General features: G+C 46.8%; 1 protein-coding gene across 1 annotated transcript in view; it reads right to left on the bottom strand.

Moving 5' to 3' along the window:
* Nucleotides 1-24527, bottom strand: part of KATNB1 (katanin regulatory subunit B1) — a 324176-nt gene that overhangs the window by 258022 nt on the left and 41627 nt on the right. The window contains exons 6-8 of the mRNA XM_030203568.1: nt 3986-4086; nt 3542-3583; nt 203-286 (exon numbers count right to left, since the gene is read on the bottom strand). Coding sequence (XP_030059428.1) covers nt 203-286; nt 3542-3583; nt 3986-4086 — 227 coding nt within the window. The remainder of the gene's footprint in view (nt 1-202; nt 287-3541; nt 3584-3985; nt 4087-24527) is intronic.

Here is a 24527-nt window from a genome sequence, read left to right as displayed (position 1 = left end):
CCACAAGTCTTTAATTTGTCTCCACCTGCTGGTTGATGGGCATAACCCACAGATCACGGACTGGTCTGGTAAAGGCATTAAGGAAATACATATGTACAACCCCCTTCCACAAAACACACACACATAAAAACTCTACCCACCCAAAACATACACTCCCATACATCCTGCAGTGTTTGGAGAAATCTGTTCAAGAGTCCCATACCTTTATTGTGCTATCATCTGCTGAAGAGGCCACCCACTTCCCATCTGGACTAAATCGAAGGCATCTCACTGCCTCACTGTGACCCTAGAAAACAGATCAGTAACTCATGTAAACAAATTATAAGCCTCCAGCATCCCCCTTCAGCAACAAGCAACTATGCAAGCAAAAGAACTTCAGGTTGGCTGCCTGTGTCACTTAAAGATTTCCAGCTCAGATCTGCTCAGTTTACAGTTAAGATTTTTAACCAGCTGACTGTATGGAGGGTTAACCCCTGGTAGGGGAGAACAACAATTGTCAAGACAGTAAAGTTTCAGATGTCACTTCAGAGCCCTCATTTAATAAGACAGATAATGAGGATCACCACAACTTCCTTCCTGGAAGAGAAAGGAAAACAGGAATGGCCTTACAAATTATCAGTTTGTTTTTTTATTTAAATGGAGAGATTTATTAAACAATTGAAAGTAGATGCAAACAGTGAAAAAAAAAAACCTTGCAAAAAGAGGGGAAAATATAGTCAAAAATATATTACCTAATACATCCTCCAACAATTTTAAAGAAGTTTTATACCCTTAAAACAAAAATGGTCAAAGATATCCCTAACTAGTCCCCATCTAGAACCACAAAGTCCCCCCTTTTCCCCCTGTCATCTGAGTACCCTAGAAGAAATGCCCCCCCCCCCCCCCCCCACACACAAATAATAGTGGAAATAATTAAAATAAGTGAGACTCATTTAAGCAACCCCAAATCATCTTCCACTTAGGCAAAGTCTTGTGCCTAATAGCAGTTAATTCCTCCATCTTATAAAGATCGACCAACTTGGCTTGAAATTTATGCAAAGAAGAAATAGAGTATTTCCAGGCTGCAAGACATGAGTTAAGTTTAGCTACATGCAAACAATAACAAATTATCAGTTTTTACACTGAATTAGTGTGCAGAGTAAAGAACATAAAGCAGTAAAGATCTTTAGGAGTTTCTACGACACCAGCTCCAGAAAGAAAATATACTCAAGCTTTAGTCTTTTTTTTTTTAATTTATAGAATTTTTATTAGAATCCATTATAAAAATATATATAACAACAGGTTTACTTTAAACCCAAGCAAAGCATAAAGAGCTATCCAACCTGAAACGCAATGTCTGATGGAGACCAAAACAGCTCTCCAAAAAAATTACATTTTAGAAAAACAGGAACAAAGGACAACCTTCCATGAAAGACTTCTAGACAGTTTAGATTTTAATAGAAAGAATAAATCACCAAACAGAAATCCCATCCAGCACCCCACCCCCCCATCCCACCCAACAGTGTAGAATGGATTTTTAGTCATTTTTACTGTGCAGTATCACAGCTCAACCCAATGTCCAAAAGCAACTGGGATGTGGGAAATCTTCAATTCAATGTTCCGCTACTGCTTTTGGAATTGCTAAGATTATAGGGATGGCAGCCTCTTATGCCTCAAGGATTTGTTTGAACAAAATATATGTGCCCCAGTTGATATAAACACAAATGCACTCTTTAAAGTTTATGGATAAGCTATTGTCTGTTCAACTACAATTTTTAGAAGAAGGAAATTTCTTAAGTAAAGAACACAACTATCATGCTGGGTCAGGTGAAAAGGTCATCAAGTCCATTCAGAACAAACACAGTTATGGTCAATTATATCTAGCTGGCAGGACCCAGAAAGTACATTTGAAAACTCCATTATTCTGTTGTCACAGAACGTCTAGCACCCACCTGGGGCTAACCCTGCGGCCACCTGGAGGGTCTGTCCTCAGCACTGCTCAGGTCCAGTTGCACCTGCCACTTGTGCTCTACACTAGCACCCTCCAACCCACCGACTGGATCTTACTTAACTCTGGGCGAGTCTCCCACTTTCAAGTTATTCCCTGGTGATTTCTAGGTTACTGGGGGCCACACTCTCAGGGGTCTCACAGTTCCTATAAAGCACCCACACACCTAAACCACAAACCACCAAGATTCTTAGTCCAGGACAACGGAGCCAATAAACTAACAGAAGGTTTATTGTCACAGAATTAGAACAGTGAACCATATAAAACAGATGGAAAAATAACAGGCAACAACAGGTAACTGAAAAAGGATCAATATTAAAACTGTCTAATCACTTTGTCACTACCTGGGTAGCACCTGGGGAGTTTCAGGATAATAACTGCTCCTTGAACAGGGTCTCAGGACAGAGATGTTTACCTCTCTGCTCCCATACTGAAACTAAAGACTATCACCAGGGCCGTGCCAACACAGTAAGCGAGGTAAGCATGGCAGGAGGGCGCCATCCTCTGGGGGGGCGCCCCGCCACACCATGCTTACCTCGCCCTCTTCTCCCCAGATCCTTTTCCTTTTTGTTTAAATTTACCTCTGTCCGGCGGCAGCATAGCGTTAGTGAGAAGGAGGCGGCGCTCCCCCGCCCCGACGTGTCAGTCTTCCTTTCGCTCAGTTCCGCCTTTTTCTGACATCAGAAATGACATCAGAAGAAGGCGGGACACTGAGCAAAGGGAAGACTGACACATCGGGGCGGAGGAGCGCCGCCTCCTTCTCACTAACGTTACGCTGCCGCCAGACAGAGGTAAATTTAAACAAAAAAAAAAAGGAAAAGGATCTGGGGAGAAGAGGGCGGGTAGTGTAGCGATTGTTTTCGGGGGGCGGGGCCAACTGCAGGGGGGCGCCGGAGACCCTAGGCGCAGCCCTGACTATCACACAGCTTAGGCGGGAAAAAACTGTCACTTCTGTAACAGCTTTACAACAAAATAACAGTCACCATCTGCTGGCCATATAAGAGAAATGCACTAGGGAACAAATAAGTCATATATTCACTTAAATCACAGATATAAATCCCCTGTTTTGTCACAGGTGTCATTAAAATGACTTTTCCTGGAGCAAAAGTCCATAGTCTGCTATTGAGAGACATGGGAAAGCCACTGCTTGCCCTGGGATTAGCAATATGGAAATCTTGCTACTGTTTGGGTTTCTGTCAAGTAGTTGTGACCTGGATTGGCTACTGTTGGAAACAGAATACTGGGTTAAATGGACCATTGGTCTGACTTAGTATGTTATTCTTATATTCTTAGTTTGAACAATGAAAATCTAAGGAATAAGCTGTGTTTCCTGTGATAAATGGTGTTGACAATTAACTAGTTACATGGGATGTTGTTGGAGACAAGGATGGAGCTACAGAAATATGAAGGCAGGAATGGGAAAGTTTTGTTTTTAAGTGAAAATGAAGACTGTTAGTTATCAAGCCATTACTGAAAGATGTGTATAAAAAACTTATATACCATTTTGTCATCATACTTCTCAAAAGGTTTTAAAATAAAATAATCAATGTTTACCTTATACCGGAAGACGCAACCTTTTCTTCGGATGTCCCAAAGCTGTGATGAAAGGAAGCAATACGCTTAGTTACAAAGAAATAATGAGGGAGGGTAAGATTTGGTGGGGACAAATCTTAATACGATACTTGCTATACAATTACTGAACTGTGGAAAAGCACAGGATGTATAGAAAGCTCTTCATATTACTCTTTCTGCAAAGAGAAGCTTGTCTAAAAAATAAAAAAATAAAAAAACAAAGTCCCTGGAAAATGTGTAAATGGTAAGAGTACGTCACTACACATATACAAAACTGGATTCCTCCACAGACCTAAGCACAGAACCTCTTACCCATGTCTTCCTATAAAAAAAAAGTCACCATACTAGTTCCATCAGAGAAATGGACACTTTTTTTGCACAACTGTGAATGCCTGTTAAAATACATACCCAGGAATTCCAACTCACCTTAATGTTTGTATCCATAGAACCTGAAGCTATGTATTCCCCATAGGGATGAAAATCAAGGCTAGTGACGTTGGCTTTATGTCCCATTAATGTCCGAAGAACTGTTCCAACAAACACAAAAGGGAGAAAGAAGAGACAAAGGGAAGGAAAAACAACGCAAGTTCTATATAAATGGAATAAAATATTTAACAGTAGTTTTATGGCAACCCCAAGGTCCCTTGTGACTTCAAGGATTGCCATTCTACAGCCAACTATAAGAATATGCTGCAGCAGCACATCTCATAAAATATATCCATGATCCGTCACCTAAAACATTAAAAATCATTCTATATGAAAACAAAAATGTTTCTGAATAAAAGTAATCACAAAGTCCAGCAAAAAATATGTGAAGTAAAGGGAAAGATGGACATCATGTAGAACAGCGATTCCCAAACCTGGTCCTGGAGGCACACCTGTCAGTCAGGTTTTCAGAATATCTATCCTATATAATAAAACCCACCTCCAACGTTCTGAAGCTGGCAGGCCAGTGGCTGCGTGGACAAAAACCTTGAAGCATTCATGCTCAATGTATCCATCTGCTGACATGATGACCTCTCGCAACTCCGGTTGCGTCACAAACGACTGTGCCCAATCAATCACAGCACAGCACAGCAGCGTCAGCCAACGTCACCAATCACCAAAAAAGTATTTTTTAAAAACCCGCCAACGGCGCAAAAAGAGAACAGCAGTGCCGGTAAAGTATTTAAAAAAACAAAACCGCCAACGGCACAAAAAGAGAACAGCAGTGCCGGTAAAGCTGACACACTAGAAAACAGCCCCCTCCGGTGCTCTGTCACTCACCCCTCCCGGAGTACCACTTGACCATGTCCCCCTCATCCAACTTCGGACCCCCGCCCTCTCCTCTACGACTTCGGACCTCCCCCTCCTCCCCCACAGACTCCCTCTAGAATCGGCGAACAATTCGTTCCTACCCTCCGCCCTCCCGTCACGACACACCTCCGGACGTACAGGACAACACCCTCTCCCCCCCCCCCCCCACAGGGTCGTCGCGTCGTCCCTCCAAAACACTTGCAGGCAGCATCCATCCATCGTCGCTGTTATGGCGAATGCCAGCAGCAGTCCAAAGCGTCCAGACTCTGCACTTCTCTCTCTCACACAGCTCAGGTCCCGCCCATGCGAACACAGAACATGAGAGAGAAAAGGACAGAGTCTACACGCTTTGGACTGCTGCAGCCGGCAGCCATAACACCGACGATGAAGATGACTCTCACCCTCCACCCCCAACAAAAAACACACGCAGACCCAAATCCAAACCCCCTGCAAAACCCTCTCCAACTTTGCCAGCACAACACACAAAAAAAAAGCAAGAACACGAATACAACCCACTAAAACCCTCAACAAACGCTGACCCCCCCTCCAAACACCCTCACATTTCACCAACCCATAGACCCCCCCCCATCATTGACAGACACAAACACACACACCATACCACAGTAACAAACACATTCCCCCGCAAACACCCTGACCGCCCCACCCTCTCTCTCACACACACACACTGAAACAAACACAGACACACTCTCTCTCACACACACACAAACTACAACCTCCACCCCAAAACCCCACTAAAAAAAGAAAAACACACACATACACTGATGCACAACATTCACACTCACTCTCTCTCACTATATCACCCCTTCAACAATGACAAACACTTAAAAAATGGGCTCTGTCCTTCTCAGACACGCAACAACCCTCCCTTCCCCCCACCTACGGGATAAAATCCAACGCCCATCCAAAATTACATACACCCACCAATTAACACGAGTTCAGAAGTCGTCCTACATCTTCAAGCCGTAAAGAAAAAAAAAACAATGCAAGCACTGCCCTTAACACACACGCAACAAACCCCCCTTCCCCCCACCCATGGGATAAAATCCAACGCACATCCAAAATTACAGACCCCCACCAACAGTACAACAAAACAAAAAATAAAAAATGAAATGGCACATAACACAAAAATGTCAAATATTCATTACCAACACAACACAATTATAAAATAAACCTCTTTCAACACAATCATTGCAGAAATCAAATACCTTGCTAGCGCCCGTTTCATTGCTCACTGAAACGGGCCTTTTTTTTACTAGTAATTAATATTTATGAGATATTTGTAAGCACTGACTCCACTGCATGCAAAACTCTCATGATATTCATTATGGGTATCTTGAAAACCTGACTGGCTGGTGTGCCTCCAGGATCAGATCTGAGAACCACTGATGTAGAAGCTACGAAACCTGGGCAGATAATTGTCTTATCTGCCATATTCTATGAATTATAGAAGTTCAGAGTAACTTACCTGATGTAGAATATTTGAAAACTAACTTCTAAATCAGAAATATCTTTCTGATCTCCCTCAACTATTGCTCATACGGGTTGACACATTATGGGGCTCACTTTCAAAACAAAAAAAAGGCCAAACAACGTCATAAGATGGTAGGAGGACATTTTTCTCAAAAATGCCCAAGTTGCAATTTGACACCCCAATTTTTGACTGTTTTGTTCCACAATTCGTTCAAATTTCAAGGGGATGTTCGGGGCTTGTTTTGAGCAGGACATGGGCGGCACCAAAACACAAGACATTTTTCTGCAATAATGGAGCAAAATGAAAACATCTAGGGACAAAATTAGGACTTTTGGCTAGATCTGTTTCTATCACGACTAAGTGACCAAAAGGTGCCCTAAATAACCAAATGACCACTGGACGAATTAAGGCATAAACCTTTCACTACTCCAGTGGTCACTGACCCCCCCCCCCCCCCCCCCAAAGCTGTGAAAGAAACTGTACATACCAACCTCTATGACAGTTTCAGATGTTATGGCCAGTCCTATTAGAGCAGCAAGCAGGACCCTGGAGTAGCCTAGTGGTCAGTGCAGTGGACTGTAGATGGGGGAACCTAGGCCCATCCCACTCTAACCTATCCCACGTTAACTGGTAATCCTCCAAAACCCAAACACCTACTTTACCTACATATGACACCTGCAGGCATAAGGGCTATTGTAGGGTGTATAGTAGGTGTTTGGTGGGCTTCCCAGTAATATAAGGGAGTAATGCTGAGATGTGTACCTGGGACCTTTTTTGTGAAGTCCAATGCAATGCCCCCTAGGATGCCCCAGTGCTCTGCTGGGATGTCTGTGTGGCCAGTCTACTAAGAATGCTGTCCCTCTATACATTCAAATAGCTTGTTTTTCTGCATTTTTCCCTTGGACATTTCCGTGTCCCTCCCTTTTCCCCCAACGAACACAGCCAATTCACCTCTCTGCCCCCTCTCACCCAACTGTCACCTATTTCTGTTCCTCCCCCCCTCCACTACAGCCAGCCCATTTCTATCTCTTGTCCCCCCCCCCCCCTTCCATGCATACTGCCATCTCTTTCTTCCTCACCCCCCTACAGAAGACATACCCCTCCCTGTCCCTGCCCCCCTAAATATATACAGCTAGCCCATTCTTTGCCTTCCCACTACACAGACACAGAACTAGCACATCCCTCAGAAACAAACATATCCCTATTTTCCTTCCCCAGCTAACACTTTTTTAAATCTTCCCAACACCCCAAACAGGCAGCACCTTCTTCCCTTCCCCCATACAGGAAACTATATTTTCCCTATAAAACTCACCCCACAAACATTTCTGATCCTGGTGTAATCTCACCAACACAACAAACCTTCTCAATATAAGGCATATGGTAAAATTATGTATAATCATACCTGATAATTTTCTTTCCATTAATCATAGCTGATCAATCCATAGACTGGTGGGTTGTGTCCATCTACCAGCAGGTGGAGATAGAGAGCAAACTTTTGCCTCCCTATATGTGGTCATGTGCTGCCGGAAACTCCTCAGTATGTCGATATCAAAGCTCCATCCGCAGGACTCAGCACTTAGAGAATTACACCCACGAAGGGACACTCTGCCCAGCTCACCACCGCCGAAACGGGGGAGGGGAATTAACCCAGCTCATCCCCACACAAGTGGGGGAGGGGAATCCGTCCAGCTCATCCCCGCGGAGCGGGGGAGGGACACCACACCCGCCGATGCGGGGGGATCTGGCTTATCCTGCAACCGCAACCGCGGGAGGAGCTGACTGACCCTAACACCGCCGAAGCGGGAGGGGTACAAAGCTGCCCTACAGCCGCACAAAGCGGGAGGGAGTGCCGGCAGAATTTTAAGTCTCAATCCAGCCCCGTAAAACGGAGGGGAGAGGAATGCAGCAGCTCACTGTAACACAAACTCGTCTTAACTCTTGAAGAATCCAAGTGAAAAAACTTGAACACGAAGTCTTTCTGAAGTAACTGAAGACTAAACTTGAACCTGAAATGCAACCAGAATAAAAACAGTACAGATATCTGGGAGGGGCTATGGATTGATCAGCTATGATTAATGGAAAGAAAATTATCAGGTATGATTATACATAATTTTACCTTCCATATCATCAAGCTGATCAATCCATAGACTGGTGGGATGTACCGAAGCAGTACTCACCCAGGGCGGGACATTGAAATCCCTGACCTCAACACTGAAGCTCCAAACCGGGCCTCCGCCCGTGCAGCCACAGTCAAACGGTAATGCTTGGAGAATGTATGAGCCGAAGCCCAAGTTGCCGCCTTGCATATCTCTTCCAAGGAGACGGATCCGGCCTCTGCCATCGAGGCCGCCTGAGCTCTCGTGGAGTGAGCCTTCAGCTGGATAGGCGGCACCTTCCCCGCGGCCACATAAGCCGCTGCAATGGCTTCCTTGACCCATCTTGCCACTGTAGGCTTAGCAGCCTGCAGACCCTTACGAGGACCTGCAAACAGGACAAACAGATGATCCGATTTCCGGAAATCATTGGTCACTTCCAAGTATCTGATGATGACTCGTCTCACATCCAGATATTTAAGAGCAGAGTACTCCTCTGGGTAGTCCTCCCTCCGAAAGGAAGGGAGACAGAGCTGCTGATTCACATGGAAGCGAGAAACAATCTTGGGCAGGAAGGAAGGCACTGTGCGAATAGTCACTCCTGCCTCAGTGAACTGCAGAAAAGGCTCTCGACATGAGAGCGCCTGGAGCTCGGAAACTCTTCTGGCTGAAGTGATAGCCACCAAAAAGACTGCTTTCAACGTCAGGTCTTTCAGAGATGCCCTCGACAAGGGTTCAAAAGGCGGCTTCTGCAATGCTCTTAGTACCAGGTTGAGATTCCACGCAGGCACCACTGAGTGCAGAGGAGGGCGCAGGTGATTAACTCCCTTGAGAAAGCGCACCACATCTGGCTGCGAAGCCAGGGAAGCACCCTTCAGGCGGCCCCTGAAGCAAACCAGAGCCGCTACCTGGACTTTAAGGGAACTGAGCGACAGGCCTTTCTCCAGACCTTCTTGCAGGAACGCCAACACTGAAGAAATTGGAGCAGTGAAGGGAGAAAGTGAGCCTGCTTCACACCACGCTGCAAAGATACGCCAAACCCTGGCGTAAGCAGTAGAAGTAGAGCGCTTCCTCGCTCTCAGCATAGTGGCGATGACCTTGTCTGAGAAGCCCTTCTTCCTCAGACGCTGCCGCTCAATAGCCAGGCCGTAAGACCAAAGGTGGAGGGATCCTCCATCACCACGGGACCCTGATGTAACAGGCCCTGCTCCACTGGCAGCCGCAGAGGATCGTCGACTGAGAGCCTGATCAAGTCCGCATACCAGGGACGCCTGGGCCAATCCGGACCCACCAGGATTACCCTGCCGGGATGCTTTGCCACCCGGTCTAGCACCCTGCCCAACATGGGCCAGGGCGGGAACACATAGAGAAGCTCTTGTGTCGGCCACTGTTGGAGAAGAGCATCTACTCCCAGGGATCGAGGGTCCCGTCCTCTGCTGAAAAAGCGCGGCACTTGGCAATTGGCCGATGACGCCATCAGATCTAGGCTCGGCTGGCCCCAGCGCTTCGTGATGTCCAAGAACGCCTGAGCAGATAGCTGCCACTCTCCGGGCTCCAAGGTATGGCGACTGAGAAAGTCCGCCTTGACATTCATGACTCCGGCAATGTGGGCCGCTGAAAGCTGCTCCAGGTTCGCTTCCGCCCACTGGCAAAGATTCATAGCCTCCTTGGCTAGAGGGGCGCTCTTGGTACCTCCCTGGCGGTTGACATAGGCCACAGCCGTGGCATTGTCCGACAGGACCCGTACAGGCTTCAACACCAGTACCGGGATGAACTCCAAAAGCGCCAACCGAATGGCTCTGAGTTCCAGGAGGTTGATAGACCACTTTGCCTCTGCAGGAGACCAGAGCCCCTGCGCTGTCCTTCCCAAGCAGTGGGCTCCCCAGCCCGACAACGAGGCGTCCGTCGTGACGACAATCCACTCTGGGGTCACCAGAGGCATTCCCGCAGACAACTTGTCTGTCTGCATCCACCAGCTCAGCGCCTTGCGCACTGCTGGGTCCAAGGGAAGGCGCACAGCATAATCCTCCGACATCGGAGTCCAGCGCTGCAGCAAGAGTGTTGAAGTGGTCTCATATGAGCCCTGGCCCAGGGCACAACTCCATCGTGGCCGTCATAGAGCCCAACAGCTGCACATAGTCCCAAGCCCGAAGGGGAGAGGCTACTAGGAACTGGTCCACCTGAGCCTGAAGCTTGACAATCCGATTGTCTGGCAGGAACACTCTGCCCACTTGGGTGTCGAATCGAACTCCCAGGTACTCCAGGGACTGAGTCGGGCGCAGCTGGCTCTTCTCCCAGTTGATGATCCATCCCAGGGAGCTCAAAAGAGCCACTACCCGGTCCACAGCTTTGCCGCACTCTGCATAAGAGGGGGCTCGGATCAACCAGTCGTCCAGATAAGGATGGACTTGTACTCCTTCCTTTCGTAGGAAGGCCGCGATGACCACCATTACTTTGGAAAAGGTCCGCGGAGCAGTAGCCAACCCGAAAGGGAGGGCTCTGAACTGGAAGTGTCGTCCCAGGACTGCAAAACGCAGAAAGCGTTGATGAGGAGGCCAGATGGGAATATGCAGGTACGCTTCCTTGATGTCCAAGGATGCCAGGAACTCTCCTGCCTTCACTGCCGCTATAACAGAGCGGAGAGTCTCCATGCGAAAGTGCCGCACTTTCAAGGCCCGATTGACCCCTTTGAGGTCGAGGATAGGCCGGACAGAACCTCCTTTCTTTGGTACCACAAAGTAAATGGAGTAACGTCCTTTGCCAAGCTGACTTTCTGGCACCGGAACGACCGCGCCCAGGCGGATCAGATTGTCCAAGGTCTGCTGCACTGCCACAGCTTTGACCGGAGACTTGCAGGGAGAGAGTACGAACCCGTCTTTAAGGGTCGGCAGAACTCTAGCTTGTAGCCGTCTCTGATGACTTCCAGCACCCCACGCGTCTGAAGTTATTGTGGGCCACTCGCCCAGAAACGAGGACAGCCGTCCTCCAATCTGCACTGGAGCGTGGACCAAGACCCCGTCATTGGGTACGAGACCCTGGAGGAGGACCGGAGGGAGCACCTCCGGGACGGCGGTCTCTGCGAAAGGAATGCTGCTTGGGGGAGAAATTCCTCTTGAAGGAAGAGGGGGCAGAGGAACCCGACTTGCCCGGGCGGTACCGACGGGCTTCCTGCAACCGTCCTCTGGAGGTACCAGGGACGAGTACTAGCCCGAGCCCTGACCTCTGGTAATTTCTTGCCCTTAGACGTGCCGAGATCGGTCACGATTTTGTCCAGCTCGACCCCAAAGAGCAGCTTGCCTTTAAAAGGCAACCTAGCCAGGCGGGATTTAGAGGCGTGGTCAGCAGACCAATGTTTCAGCCAAAGCCACCGCCGCGCAGAGATTGTCTGAGCCATGCCTTTCGCTGAGGCCCTCAAGACATCATACAGCAAGTCTGCCAAATAGGCTAAGCCCGATTCCAGGGCCGGCCAAACAGCCCTCAAGGAATGATCCGAGGGGGAAGCCCGCTGCACCATAGTCAGGCACGCCCTGGCCACATAGGAGCCGCAAACTGAGGCCTGCAAACTTAAAGCAGCCGCCTCAAAGGACGACCTTAAGGCCGCCTCCAATCTTCTGTCTTGGGCCTCCTTTAGGGCCGTTCCACCTTCCACCGGCAACGCCGTTTTCTTAGTCACCGCAGTGATTAAAGAATCCACGGTAGGCCACAGATAGGCCTCACGTTCACTCACAGCCAAAGGATAGAGGCGGGACATAGCCCTAGCCACTTTAAGGCTCGCTTCCGGGACATCCCATTGAGCCGAAATTAAGGTGTGCATGGCATCATGCACGTGGAAGGTTCTAGGCGGGCGCTTCGTCCCCAGCATAATGGCAGAGCCAACAGGGGCTGAGGGAGAGACGTCCTCCGGAGAGGAAATCTTCAAAGTGTCCATGGCCTGTAACAACAGGTTGGGCAAATCCTCTGGGCTAAAAAGCCGCGCTGCAGAGGGGTCATCCGCTCCATCCGAGCGGGGATCCGTCTCCTCCAAGGAATCCGCAAAGGACCGTTGGGAGACCTCAGACACGCTGCCCTCATCTACATCGGAGGAGACAAATTCCTCCAAGGCCTGGGAATCAACCCGAGGGCGTTTACCTCTGGGAACCTCAACCTCTTTACCAGACGAGGGAGCAGGGGCAGCGTTGTGCATGAGGAAGGCCTGATGCAGCAGCAAAACAAACTCGGGGGAGAAACCCCCCAGACTGTGCACTTCCGCAGCCTGGGCAACAGCCCTAGACGCACCCTCAACCGGCGCTCGCAATAGCGGGGGAGAGACATGCTGCGCATCCAAAATGGCGTCCGGCGCGAAACTCCGCGAAGGAGCCGCGCGGGAAGAACGGCTCTTAACTTTAGCCGCTTCTGTGCCGTCGCCCAAATTAAGGGCGTTCATGGCATTAATGTCTCCAACCTCAAGGGCGGCCCAAGAAGAAGCCGTCCGAGCCGCGTGGCCGGCCAAGATGGCGGAGGCGAGGAGCGGGGGGATGGGCGTTTATGGCGGGAAAAACCGCCACGCCGGAGGAAGGACCGGGACATTCATCGGTCACGAAACTGTCACCCAACAAGGGCGAATCAGGCTTTAAGACCCCCGCATCCCCTCTAGAAGCGCTCAAGCGACCCGGGGAGCGACCCTTTGCGCCCTCGCCCTCCGACGCCATATGCCACGAGGAGAAGAATCAGGGAACCCCCTGCCCGCTATAAAAAGGTAAAAATTACCTGCTGTCCGCTCCGAGTTGTAACGACCTGGTGTCCCAGTGAGTAGCTGCAATAGACGCTTAAATAAACGTCGAAATAAACGCCTTTAAGGACGTTCAAAATTTTTTTTTTTTTCAACGGAGCCAGCGGGAGGGGGGAGAAAAGGAGGGACCTGGCACCACCAGGTTTGCACTTGCTCAAAAGAGCCCTCAACCCCAGGCACTCAACAAAACCTAAAAATTAGGCTTGGAGGCCTAGCCAGAGCTGCTGCTGTGTGTGACCACCACCTGCTGAGATAGAGAACATACTGGGGAGTTTCCGGCAGCACATGACCACATATAGGGAGGCAAAAGTTTGCTCTCTATCTCCACCTGCTGGTAGATGGACACAACCCACCAGTCTATGGATTGATCAGCTTGATGATATGGAATGTGAAATTTATACAAGCTCTACAAAAAAGCCACTCAGGCCATAAAGAAAATCTACCATGCTGCAGGAACTTCCAAAACAAGGACCCTATCTTGAAAAGGCAGTGTTCTAAATATTACAGAAACAGTCAATGGTGCACTAAGGTCCTTTAATAAATGGCTTCAAGTCGTTGTGTTCCCTTGAAGTCATTTATTAAAGGACCTTAGTGCACTATTGACTGTCGCCTCCACCGTCTTTGTATTGAATTGTGAAGTTTTGTTCTTCTGTTTTGTTTTGCCATGGACCTCAGCCATGTCCGATACCAACTCTGGCAGTTGTACATTCCAAAAACTGGCATTTTCTAATCACTAAATAGGAATAAAATTATGTTTCTACCTTTGTTGTCTGGTCACTTGATTTATACAAGTCCAGCAACTCTCCTGACCCCCCAAATATACGCCCAGCAACTCTGACTCCCCCAGTCTTCGCCTCCCCCACCCCCTGCCAGTCCAGCAACTTTCCCTTTTTCCTCCGGGTTCAGCACTTGCCACCCCCTACACCTATCCCACTTCTTCCCCCCAACTGCAGCACTTCCAAACCCTTTTCCTGCTTCTTCCCCCTGCCCCACCTCAGCACTTTTCAAACCTGTCTTCCTTGCTGGCTGCAGCAGCCCTAAGCAGCCGGTCTGGGTACTGTTCCTCTGCCGCATCCCGCCCTCCCCTGTGAATGCAACTTCTTGTTTGCTCAGGGGTGGGTCACAGCAGAGGAATGGCTCCTGGGCCAGCTGCAGACAGGTTTGGAAATACATTGTGGGTGGGATGATGCAGGAGAGGTGCTTGGGCTCAGCCTGCAAACCTTAGGTGCCAGGTCTGAATTTTTAGTCGCCATGGTGACCTGGCACCTGGGGTGTATCAAGCACTGCAGTAGTGTGTTCAATTAAATTTCTGTAATATCCTAAGGAGCCCAGTGTGCTTTTACTTTGATGGGCATAAGGTTTTGGGGAAAAGTTTGGTAGAACGCCAACACTCAAATAGGAAAGAACTTCAGATGTGTATGCAAAACTATTTAGTTATGATCGAAATTTTTTGTAAGGTGTATCAACTACTAATGCTTAGAGCTTACTGGCTCTGCATGCTGAAGTGACTGCCACAAAAAATAAGACCTTTCAGGTCAGGCACTTCAAATGGCAGGTGTCGAGTGGCTCAATATAAGCTTTCATGAACTGGGAAGGACAAAGTTGAGATCCCATGACATGATGGAGGTCTTGGTGGCTTACTTTCTACATGGTGATAAGCACCAATTGCACCAAGGGTGAACCCTGACAAAGGTAGTCAAGCAGTTTTTGTGCAGCACAGGAGAAAGGATCTACAGCCTTGCCCTCACACTATATGGCAAAACTCTTCCACCTGAAACCAACATATGACCTTCTAATGGAATCTCTCCTGGATGCAATCAGTACCCGAGACACACCCTCTAGAAGTTCACTTCCAGGCTGTGATGACTAAGACTGGAAGTTGGGATGCAAGTAGGATCCCTCATTCTGAGGGTTGGAAAGCACTCCACTCCAATCTCCACGGCTCCAGAGGAAATCATATCTGTCTCAGACATGCAGACTGGAGTGCTTTCCGACCCTGCTGTCCTCAGAGAACACTTGCTTTCTCCAAGGACAAGCAGGACAATGGTATCCTTATATTCTGGAAACCCTAGCTACCAGGCTCACTGAAAACAACAGTAGGAGAATAGAGCCTTGCAATGGCGAGTCTATTCTGAACCAACTGACCTCAAAACAAATTGAAAGCTGGTGTGGAGGAGCAGCCTGGAACTGAATATAATGGGCCATAGGAGGGTGACATTGGATTCTAGACACCAAACAAATTCTGCAGGACTGTTTGACCAAACCGACAGTTGTGTCAGGTATCTTGCTTGAGGCAGGAACGAGATGTAAATGTTGCAGCCTTGCAAATCTCTTCAATGGAGGCTGATCTCAAGTGGGCTGCAAACGCAGGCATGGTTCTGATATTATGAGCCATGACAAGACTCTCCAGAATCAGCCCTGCCTGGGCATAAGTGAAGTGAATACAATCTGCTAGCAAACTGGATAAAGTACGCTTACCAATGACTGTCCCCATCCTGTTGAGATCAAAAGAAACAAAAAGCTGGGCGGACTGTCTTTGGGCTTTAGTCCACTCAAGCTTGCTTGCAGTCTAAAGGTATGTAGTGCACTTTCACCAGGATGAGCAAGTGGTTTTGTGAAGAATGTTAGAAGAACAATTAACCAATTAAGATAGAACTTCGACACTATCTTAAGAGGATGTTCATGAAGGACTACCTTGTTATGATGAAATTAAAGGAGATCAGCTACTAGGTCCTGAAGCTCACTCACTCTGTGAGCTGAAGTGACTATCACCAAAAAACAGGACCTTCTAAGGTCAGGTACTTCAGTTAACTGGAGTCTAGTGGATCAAAAGGAGCATTTATCAGCTGGGTGAAGATGACATCAAGATCACAAGACGCTGCGGGAAGTCTGACGGGGGGCTTTGTCAACATCAAACCTCTCATAGAGCAAACAACTAGAGGCTGTACAGAGATACCTTGTCTTCCCCACGAGTATGATAAGCACTAATTGGAGAGGTGAACCCTTAGTGGTTTTTAAACCAAACTCAAAGAGGTGTAGGAGGTACTCAAGAACTTTGTGTAGGACAAGTGGATCTACAGTCTTGCCTTCACACCAGACGGCAAACCTTCTCCATTTAAAAGAATCACACCTCTTATTAGAATCTTTCCTAGAAACCAGCAAAATTCTGGAAACACCCTCAGGTAGCTGCAAGGAGGCGAATTCTATGTTCTCAACATCTTGGTAGTGAGGGCCAGGGTCTAGAGGTTGGGATGCAGAAGGGACCTCTCGTTCTGTGATATGAGGGTCGGTAAACAGTCCAATCTCCACGAATCTTCGGAGGACAACTCCAGAAGCAGAGCGAATCAGAGCCGCCTCAGCTAGTACAATGCTAGCAAGATCCTTGATCTTGCTCGAGTTTCAAAATGTCTTTCCTACTAGAGGAATAGGAGGATAAACATGCAGTAGAACCTCCCCCTCCCTCTAATGCAGGTGCAAGTCATCTGATGTTAGTCTATCGGGTGACCCGAGCCTGGAGCAGTACTGAGGGACTTTGTTGTTCAGGTGAGTGGCAAAGATATCCCACATGAGGGTGCCCCACACTCGGAAGATCTCACGGGCTATGCCCCTATTGAGAGACCACTTGTGTGGTTGCATGACTCTGCTCAATCTGTCACCAGATAATTGTCTTTACCTGCTAGCTATGTGGCTCTGAGCACCATATTGTTAGAGCCCACTGCCACATCCCAAATTGCTTCCTGATACAAGGGATACAAGCCCATACAACCCTGCTTGCTTATGTAAAAATACATTGTAACCCAACTGTCTTTTGAATTAGAATAATTTATCAGCCAATCTCTGAAAGCTTTTGTGTTCCATATTGTCCAGAGTTCCAGGACATTGATGTGGAGACTGCTCCTGGAAGGACCAAGTCCACCGAGTGTGAAGCCCATCTACATGAGGCCCTCAGCCCAGGTTGGACGCATTCGTGGTCAAGATTTTTCGGGGCAGCAGAACTTGGAATGGTAGTCCGTGGACCAAATTAGCCACCAGCACAGCAATTGCTTGAGCTGCGGTGTGACCTGGATGACATCACCCAGATTCCCAGTGGCCTGATGAGAAGCTAGGGGCCACTGGGCTCTCCTGAAATGGAGTCATGCCAACAGGGCAACATGCACTGTTGAGGCCATGTGGCCTGGCAATCTCAACAGATACTGAGAATATACTTGCTGGCTGCTGCAAATCTGGTCAGCAATTCACATTAGAACAAATCGCTCAATCCTACAGGAGGAAGGCTCTAGCTTGCACTGTGCTTGGTAGAGCCCCTATATACTCCAATTGTTCAATGGGTTGGAGATGAAACTTTGGGTAGTTGATTACAAACCCTAGTAGCTCCAACACCCAGATAGTCTTCTGCATCAATTCTGAGCACCCTCCTGCAACGTGCTTTTGACCAATCATCCAAGTAGGGAAACGCATGCACTCCCTGTCTGTGTAGCTACACTGCAACTACTGCAAGACATTTAGTGAAGACCCTGGGTGCGAATGAGAGGCCAAATGGCAGAACACAGTACTGAAAGTTGTGCTTCCCTACTATAAATCCGAGGTACTTCTGTGACTAGGAAGTTATCTTGGTGTGAATATGCATCCTTTAAATCCAGAGAGCATAGACAATTGTTTTTCTGCATCATAGGGAAAAGGATGCCCAGGGAAACCATCCTGAACTTCCTTGACCAAATATTTGTTCAGGGCCCTTAGGTCTAGGGATAGGGAGAAATCCTTCCATTTTCTTGGTGATGAGGAAGGGCCTGGAATAGACTCCCTGTCCTTCCTGCTCTGGTGGAACAGCTCGACTGTGTGGGTCTGGCGAAGAGCAGACAGTTCCCCTTCAAGTACTTGCTTGTGCTGAGCAGCAAGACGAGACACTCATGGTGTGCAATTTGGTGATGTTTGTTGCCAATTGACAGCATATCCCGCTTGGACTATTTGGAGTACCACCAATCAGAGGTTATAAGAGGCCACATTTCTTGGCAAAAATTCAGTCACTCCCTTACCAGTAGGTTGTCCGGAACGAATACTTTGACTGCAGCTATGCTTCTCTGGAGCCAGTCAAAAGCTTGCCCCTGCTTTTGACTGGGGAGCAGGCATTGTGTCTGGGGCTGCTACTGGGGATGGGCTGAAGTAGTAAACCTACACTTTTTACAGCAATAGGTACTTCTTCAAGGCCCACCATAAATCCTCCTAGTAGAGGACCACATAGAAGTTGGCTGCTAGGAAAGACTGGAAGCTATCAGTGTGTTTTTTGACAAGGTCAGCTCTTCCACCTTGTCTCCAAAAAGATTATCTCCCTGGTGACATACGTGCACTAGCCTTTCCTGAACCGCAGGTTAAAGGTCAGAGACATGCAGCCATGAGACGCTGAGCATCCCCGCTCCTGAAGTGGAGAGTCTGGACCCAATGTCAAAAGTATTGTATGTGCCCCTGGCCAAATGTTTGACACTCCTTCTGCTTCTTGGCCAGCTGACAACGTTCAGCAGCCTGCTACTGTGGAACAGCATCTGCAAAGTCTAGTACACTGCAGACCAAAGACTGCAAATAATTGTTGTGTAGAGCTGGTAGTCCTATATGCAAAAGACTAGTATAGAGGCCTGATAAAATTTCCTCCCAAAGGAATCTAGGGCCAAGTCTCTCTGCCTGGGGTTGCTGAAGCATGAGACCTGAACTCCTAGCTCTTTTGAGAGCAGATTCGACCACCAAGGAGTGGTGTGACAACTGGGCCTTCTCGAATCTGAGAGCCATCTGGATTCAATACATGAAATCCACCTTCTTTGGTAAAACCTGCACAGAAAGAGGGGTCTTCTTCATCTGTGCATCCCAGAGAATAGTTTATAACTAATTGGTACTTTCTATACCACTTAGACTAGCCAGGCAGAGCTAAGCGGTTTACATACAAAAACACAAATAGGAAAGGGAAAAGGAACTCCACTGTTTAAAAGGAAAGAACAGTCATTCACTCTATAATAGAACACACACAAAGGAAGTGAGAGGGAATAGAAAGGAAGGGGAAAAGTTCAAATATAAAGGGGGCAGAAACAAAAGGGTGGGCGATAGAAAAAAGGTAAGTAGGCAAACCTCATTTACCTGGAATTCCAAAAGCTTGGGTAGCTGAGATTTGAATTGTTTTAATAATGTAGAGCTACGGAAGGACAACAGGAGATTATTCCTTACATGAGGTGCCTGAAAGAAAAACACAGATTGTCTAGTAAGCCAATTTGGGAGAATCGAACCATGGTCATTAACTGAACGGAAGACTCGTACTGGGGAATAGGGAATCACGAGAGGTAGTCTGGGGAGCCATAACGAAGAGCCTTAAAAGTGAGACTGGCAATGCAATACGCTGTTGAACCGGTAGTCAATTAAACTGCTGTAACAAGGAAGAGATTGTCGTAACTGTGTGCATTACAGAGTAGGCAAATTGCTGTGTTTTGTAAAGTCTGAAGTTTCTTTAATGCAGATTGAGGTAAACTGGAATAAATAACGTTGCAACAATTTAAACAAGATGTGAATAGGGATAAAATAAGAGCACGTAGTTGATTTAAGTCAAATAATGACGAATAGTTCTTAATCTCCAAAAACTTAGAAAACTGACTTTCACAAAAGGAAGAAATCTGTGGCAGAAAATACAGCAAAGAACCTCGGATGACCCCAAGATATCGAAAACTAGGACCTGGAGTAATGGAGTTCCAAATAGGTGGACAGGGCCCGAAGGAGGTGTTAAAACCATGGCTTGCTGGTTCTTCATGGTGATATCTGGGTTAAGGACTAGTTGGTGTTTCTTTAACTAAAGTGCGACAGAATCCAAACAAACTTGTAGGGGTCCAAGAGAAAGAGATAAAGTGGAAGTAGGAAAAAGTAAAAAGATGACTGCATAAATGTGAATTGAAATACCAAAAAACTGTATCAGAGAGGCAAGGGGGCCTAGAAAAAGACTGAAAAGTAGAGGTGAAAGGATAGATGCTTGTGAGACACCGCAGTCTAATTTCTGTTTCGAAGAGATAGTGTCAGAGATCTGAACCTGAAAAGAACAGTTGGTAAGAGGTAAACCACAATAGAATCTTTCCAGAGAGTCCAAGAATCGCCAGATGAGAAAGTAACATGGAATGATTGACAAGATCAAACGCTGCTGATAGGTCAACAGAGACCGCTAGAATAATTTTGTGATTTTCGAAATGAGTATGAAGTTCACTGAGGAGGGCTGCCATAATAGTTTCAGTACTGAAATGCCTTCTAAAACCGGATTGTCTAGGGTGAAGGGCTACAAAGGCATGACTAAGTGAAACCCCAAAGAAACCCCTTATATACCCCTCCCCCAACACAAGGAAAGACAGCCTTAAGACAAAAAGAAACACGGTCCCAAGAGGATAATTTCTTATATCCCTTGTTCAACCTGGCAGCAGTCAAGACTTCCATGGCCACCATAATCTGTAAACACTCCATCTACCTCTTCCAATGGAGTCATCAGAGAAGATTTCCAGTACTGGGCCAGGACAATGTTACTTTCTTTTGTTATTGGTGCACAGTTTGGGTAAGTATAAAAAGCTGGTAATCATGATTTTGTTTTACATGTTCTAACCAAGTTCCTGTCTCAGAGGATATTTAACTACATTGGCATTGACTTGGGAACCTAAACATGCAAGACTTGTTGAGAAGTCTGTTAAAATGGCTATCCCAGTTGTCAGCCTGTACATGCAGTTCCTGGGACTGGAGAGTAATCTCCTGTGGGTTTAGCGAAACACTGCTGACTATAAGCTCCAAAATCCCCCAGTGGACCACACTGGTTCATAGTCACACAATCAAACTTTATTTTTTGATTTGAGCTGAAACCAGGCAATACACTCAGCCGCAGTTTCGGTTTCAGCCGAAACTGGAGAAAAAAAAAAAAAGTTTCAGTCAGTCTCTAGTTGTAAGTGGACATTAGGCCATACTTTCACATCTCACTACTCCCAATGCGAGTCAGTTTAGTCAGACAGTCCTTCAGAATTAATTTGGGGCCTAGACTACAACTCCACCCCTGGCCCTTTTGCTCTTTTTCAGGCTGTCCAAAATATATATATATTTTTTTTTCCCCATTGGGCCTTGCCTGTTGCAGCCTCTTTATTCCCCTCTATTTCAGGCAGCCTGATAGCTAGGGACGCCCATTAGTAAGAATATGACTTCCTGCTTGTTCTCAGAGAAAGTGAAGTTACTCATCTGTCGACAGGTGTTCTCCGAGGACATTTATTCTGACTGCCCTGTCACCCTTCTCTTGGAGTTTCATTCTCAAAGCTACAGAAAACAAACTGGCCTATTCCCACAGAGACACGCACATTCATGGTGCAACATTAACACTTCTAGGAATTTGCTGGGTGGTTACTGTGCCGGGCTCTATTGAATGACATTACCCATCAGTCAGAATGACAGCCTACTTGTCCTTAGAGAATCACTATGCCTAAGGCCTCCAGGAATAATTAAGTAACATGGAGTTCTTTCCTTCAGCAGAGTTATTTTTTTATTTTATTTTAGTTACATTTGTACCCCGCACTTTCCCACTCATAGCAGGTTCAATGCGGCTTACATATATACAGGCACTTATTTGTACCTGGGGCAATGGAGGGTTAAGGGACTTGCCCAGAGTCACAAGGAGCTGCCCGTGCCTGCAGTGGGAATTGAACCAAGTTCCCTAGGACCAAAGTCCACCACGCTAACCACTAGGCCACTCCTCCACTGGAATACGAATTTGGTACAGAAAATTAATGTTGCAAGATGAGGTGGGTTGTGGTTGTGGGGTTGAGGTGAGGACTTTAGGGGGAGCAAAGGGAGATGAAGGGATGGTGGGGATTCCTGATCCGGCTGTAATTTTATAGAAGCACAACTTATGTGTGTTAGAAGATGTTTACTGGTTATCTCTGTGGGTTTCTGTTTATGGTGTAGTCGTCAAGAGAATGCTGGGTGCCGCAAGTGTGTTGCTAACGAGATGTGTAATGGACATTTACCAGATCCTATTATGGTGGCCCCTGTTTGTTGTATAGAATCTTGGAACATGGGAGGCTTTACCCTTCCCTGTTAAACACATTTTGCTTGTTTACAGGTTAGACTTCAGAAAGAGTATTCCCTTCACCTAGTGGGAGTTTCCTATGTTTTAGTCCAGGCTTGCCAAAGTTCAGTCCACAAGAGCTGCAAGCAGACCACGTTTTCAGGATATCCCTAGCAAATATGCACAAGAGAAATCTGTATACAATGGATGTTGTTGGCATTTAAATCTCTCATGCATATTAATTACTCCTCTCCTTCTAATGAGTACAAAATTATTTTAACCTAGTTATACACAATACTAATCACTACATACAGTAACTATTTCCAGTTTAAACTTTTTCTTTCCTTTATTAGAAACTTATTCTAAGATGCATATTAATTAGGTATATTCTGAAAATCTGGTCTGCTTGCAGCCCTCAAAGACTGAACTTGGACAAGCCTGTTTAATTGCTCTACAGAACTAAGCTCTGGTCCTAAAGGATAAAGGTCATGGCTGACATGATTAAGAGACTTTCCCTCAACCAGGATATCCAATCAATTTCACTGCTTTACTAAGTATTCCAGACTTGAAAACAGAGGGAAAGTTCTCACTGCTCTAAGTTCCCTTGGGGTGGTAAAAATAAGACGAAAAAGAACCATACAAGTTTCAGCAGAAAGAAAGAAACCCTGCTCCCAGGGTTCCTACAGTACTCTGGAAACCTCTGAAGCAAACAGGAGTTCCTTTTGGGAGCCAAAAGAGAGCTGGTCTCCACTAGTAAGGGTTTTATGGTTGGAGCTGCTGCAGGAAAGCTGAATTTTAAACTGATGTCCTCTCTGTGCTTTTTACCACAAGTCTGAATGCACGTCCCTAAAAACAGCGCTCTCCTGTCCCAAAGCTAACAAAATACTTGTCCGTGAGCTCACCCCATGATCGGGGCTTGAAAGAGTCTGGCATTAGAGACATCCAGCCCAGACAGACTCCAACAGGTATAAGAGGAGTAACTTGGTGTGTGTTCCACAGGGGCTTACATTCTGAACATGGCCCACAAAATTATCCCAGGTGCGCAGGCTACTCCTCTAAACAAAGGTAGGTGCTCCAACCTAAATGCCTTCAAAAAATGGTGCTTCCACCAGGAACAGGCTTGCGGCCTAAATCTGAGCTTTAAGACCCTGCTATTCACGATGAGTCCCACCCCTGAATCACAGTGTAGGTCAATGTTCTCACATCCTACCACAGTGCTGTATTCTGCAGTTCACTTCAGAATACAGCACTGTGGTAGGATGTGAGAACGTTGACCTACACTGTGATTCAGAGGTGGGACTCATCATGAATAGCAGGGTCTGAAAGCTCAGATTTAGGCCGCAAGTCTGTTCCTGGTGGAAGCACCATTTTTTGAAGGCATTTAGGTTGGAGCACCTACCTTTGTTAAAAACAAAACACTCAAATTCTGCCAAGAGGGGGGGAAAAAAGGAACCAGCAAGAGATAGGGATAGGCGAGTGAAGGACTCCTCTGAGCTGCTCCTGTGCTGTAGTTCACGCTTTTTTTTTTTTTAGCTCAAGACCTCCAGAGAGACCCCCACCCATCCACTCAATTAAAGCCCAGTTATCTAGCTGGCTCAGGAGCTGCCTCAGTAATCAATCCAGGAGTTGCATTGTCTGACTGTCATCATCTACTGGAGACAGAGAAATACTGAAGTTTTAAGGCTGCATAGTGCCCTTATTAGGCAAAGTACACAGGACTTTTACTTCTTTTTCTCCATCTGCTAGTGGGTAGGTATACCCGTAGGTTCTGGACTATTCTGATGAAGATGTTAAACAAGGACATTTAGCCAATCCAGTATCAATGGAGCCTCATGTCTAAAAATGTGAAACACATGTATTGGCTATGAACAAGCTTCCTTATCCAGTGTCTCTCATTTTGGTACTTTCCATCATGAGGCCACCTGCTTCACAGCTCAATCATCCTCCAGAAGCAGTTAAGCCACTTCAAAAAAAGCCCAAACCTACACAGCTAAACTGACTTAACACTGTTGTAGTTAGTGTTATGCATGAAATTTAGACAAATACTGCAAAAACATACAGTGCCTTAGACCCTTGCTTCAAATTAAATGGCAAACAGAAACCGCTTGACTCTTCATGCAGGAATATTTCACTCAGCTTAATTATGCAAAATGAGTACTATTTACCTTATTATAGGAAGGCATGTTTTTGAAATTGAGTTAATTTGGGTTTGCTATGACAAAAGGTGTGAAGATACTAAGCAACCAAAGAGTTTAATTGCTTTTTAA

This window comes from Microcaecilia unicolor, chromosome 5, assembly GCF_901765095.1.
Source record: "Microcaecilia unicolor chromosome 5, aMicUni1.1, whole genome shotgun sequence".
NCBI lineage: Eukaryota > Metazoa > Chordata > Amphibia > Gymnophiona > Siphonopidae > Microcaecilia > Microcaecilia unicolor.
Note: the sequence above shows the minus strand (reverse complement) of the source record. Positions and strands in the feature narration are given on the sequence as shown.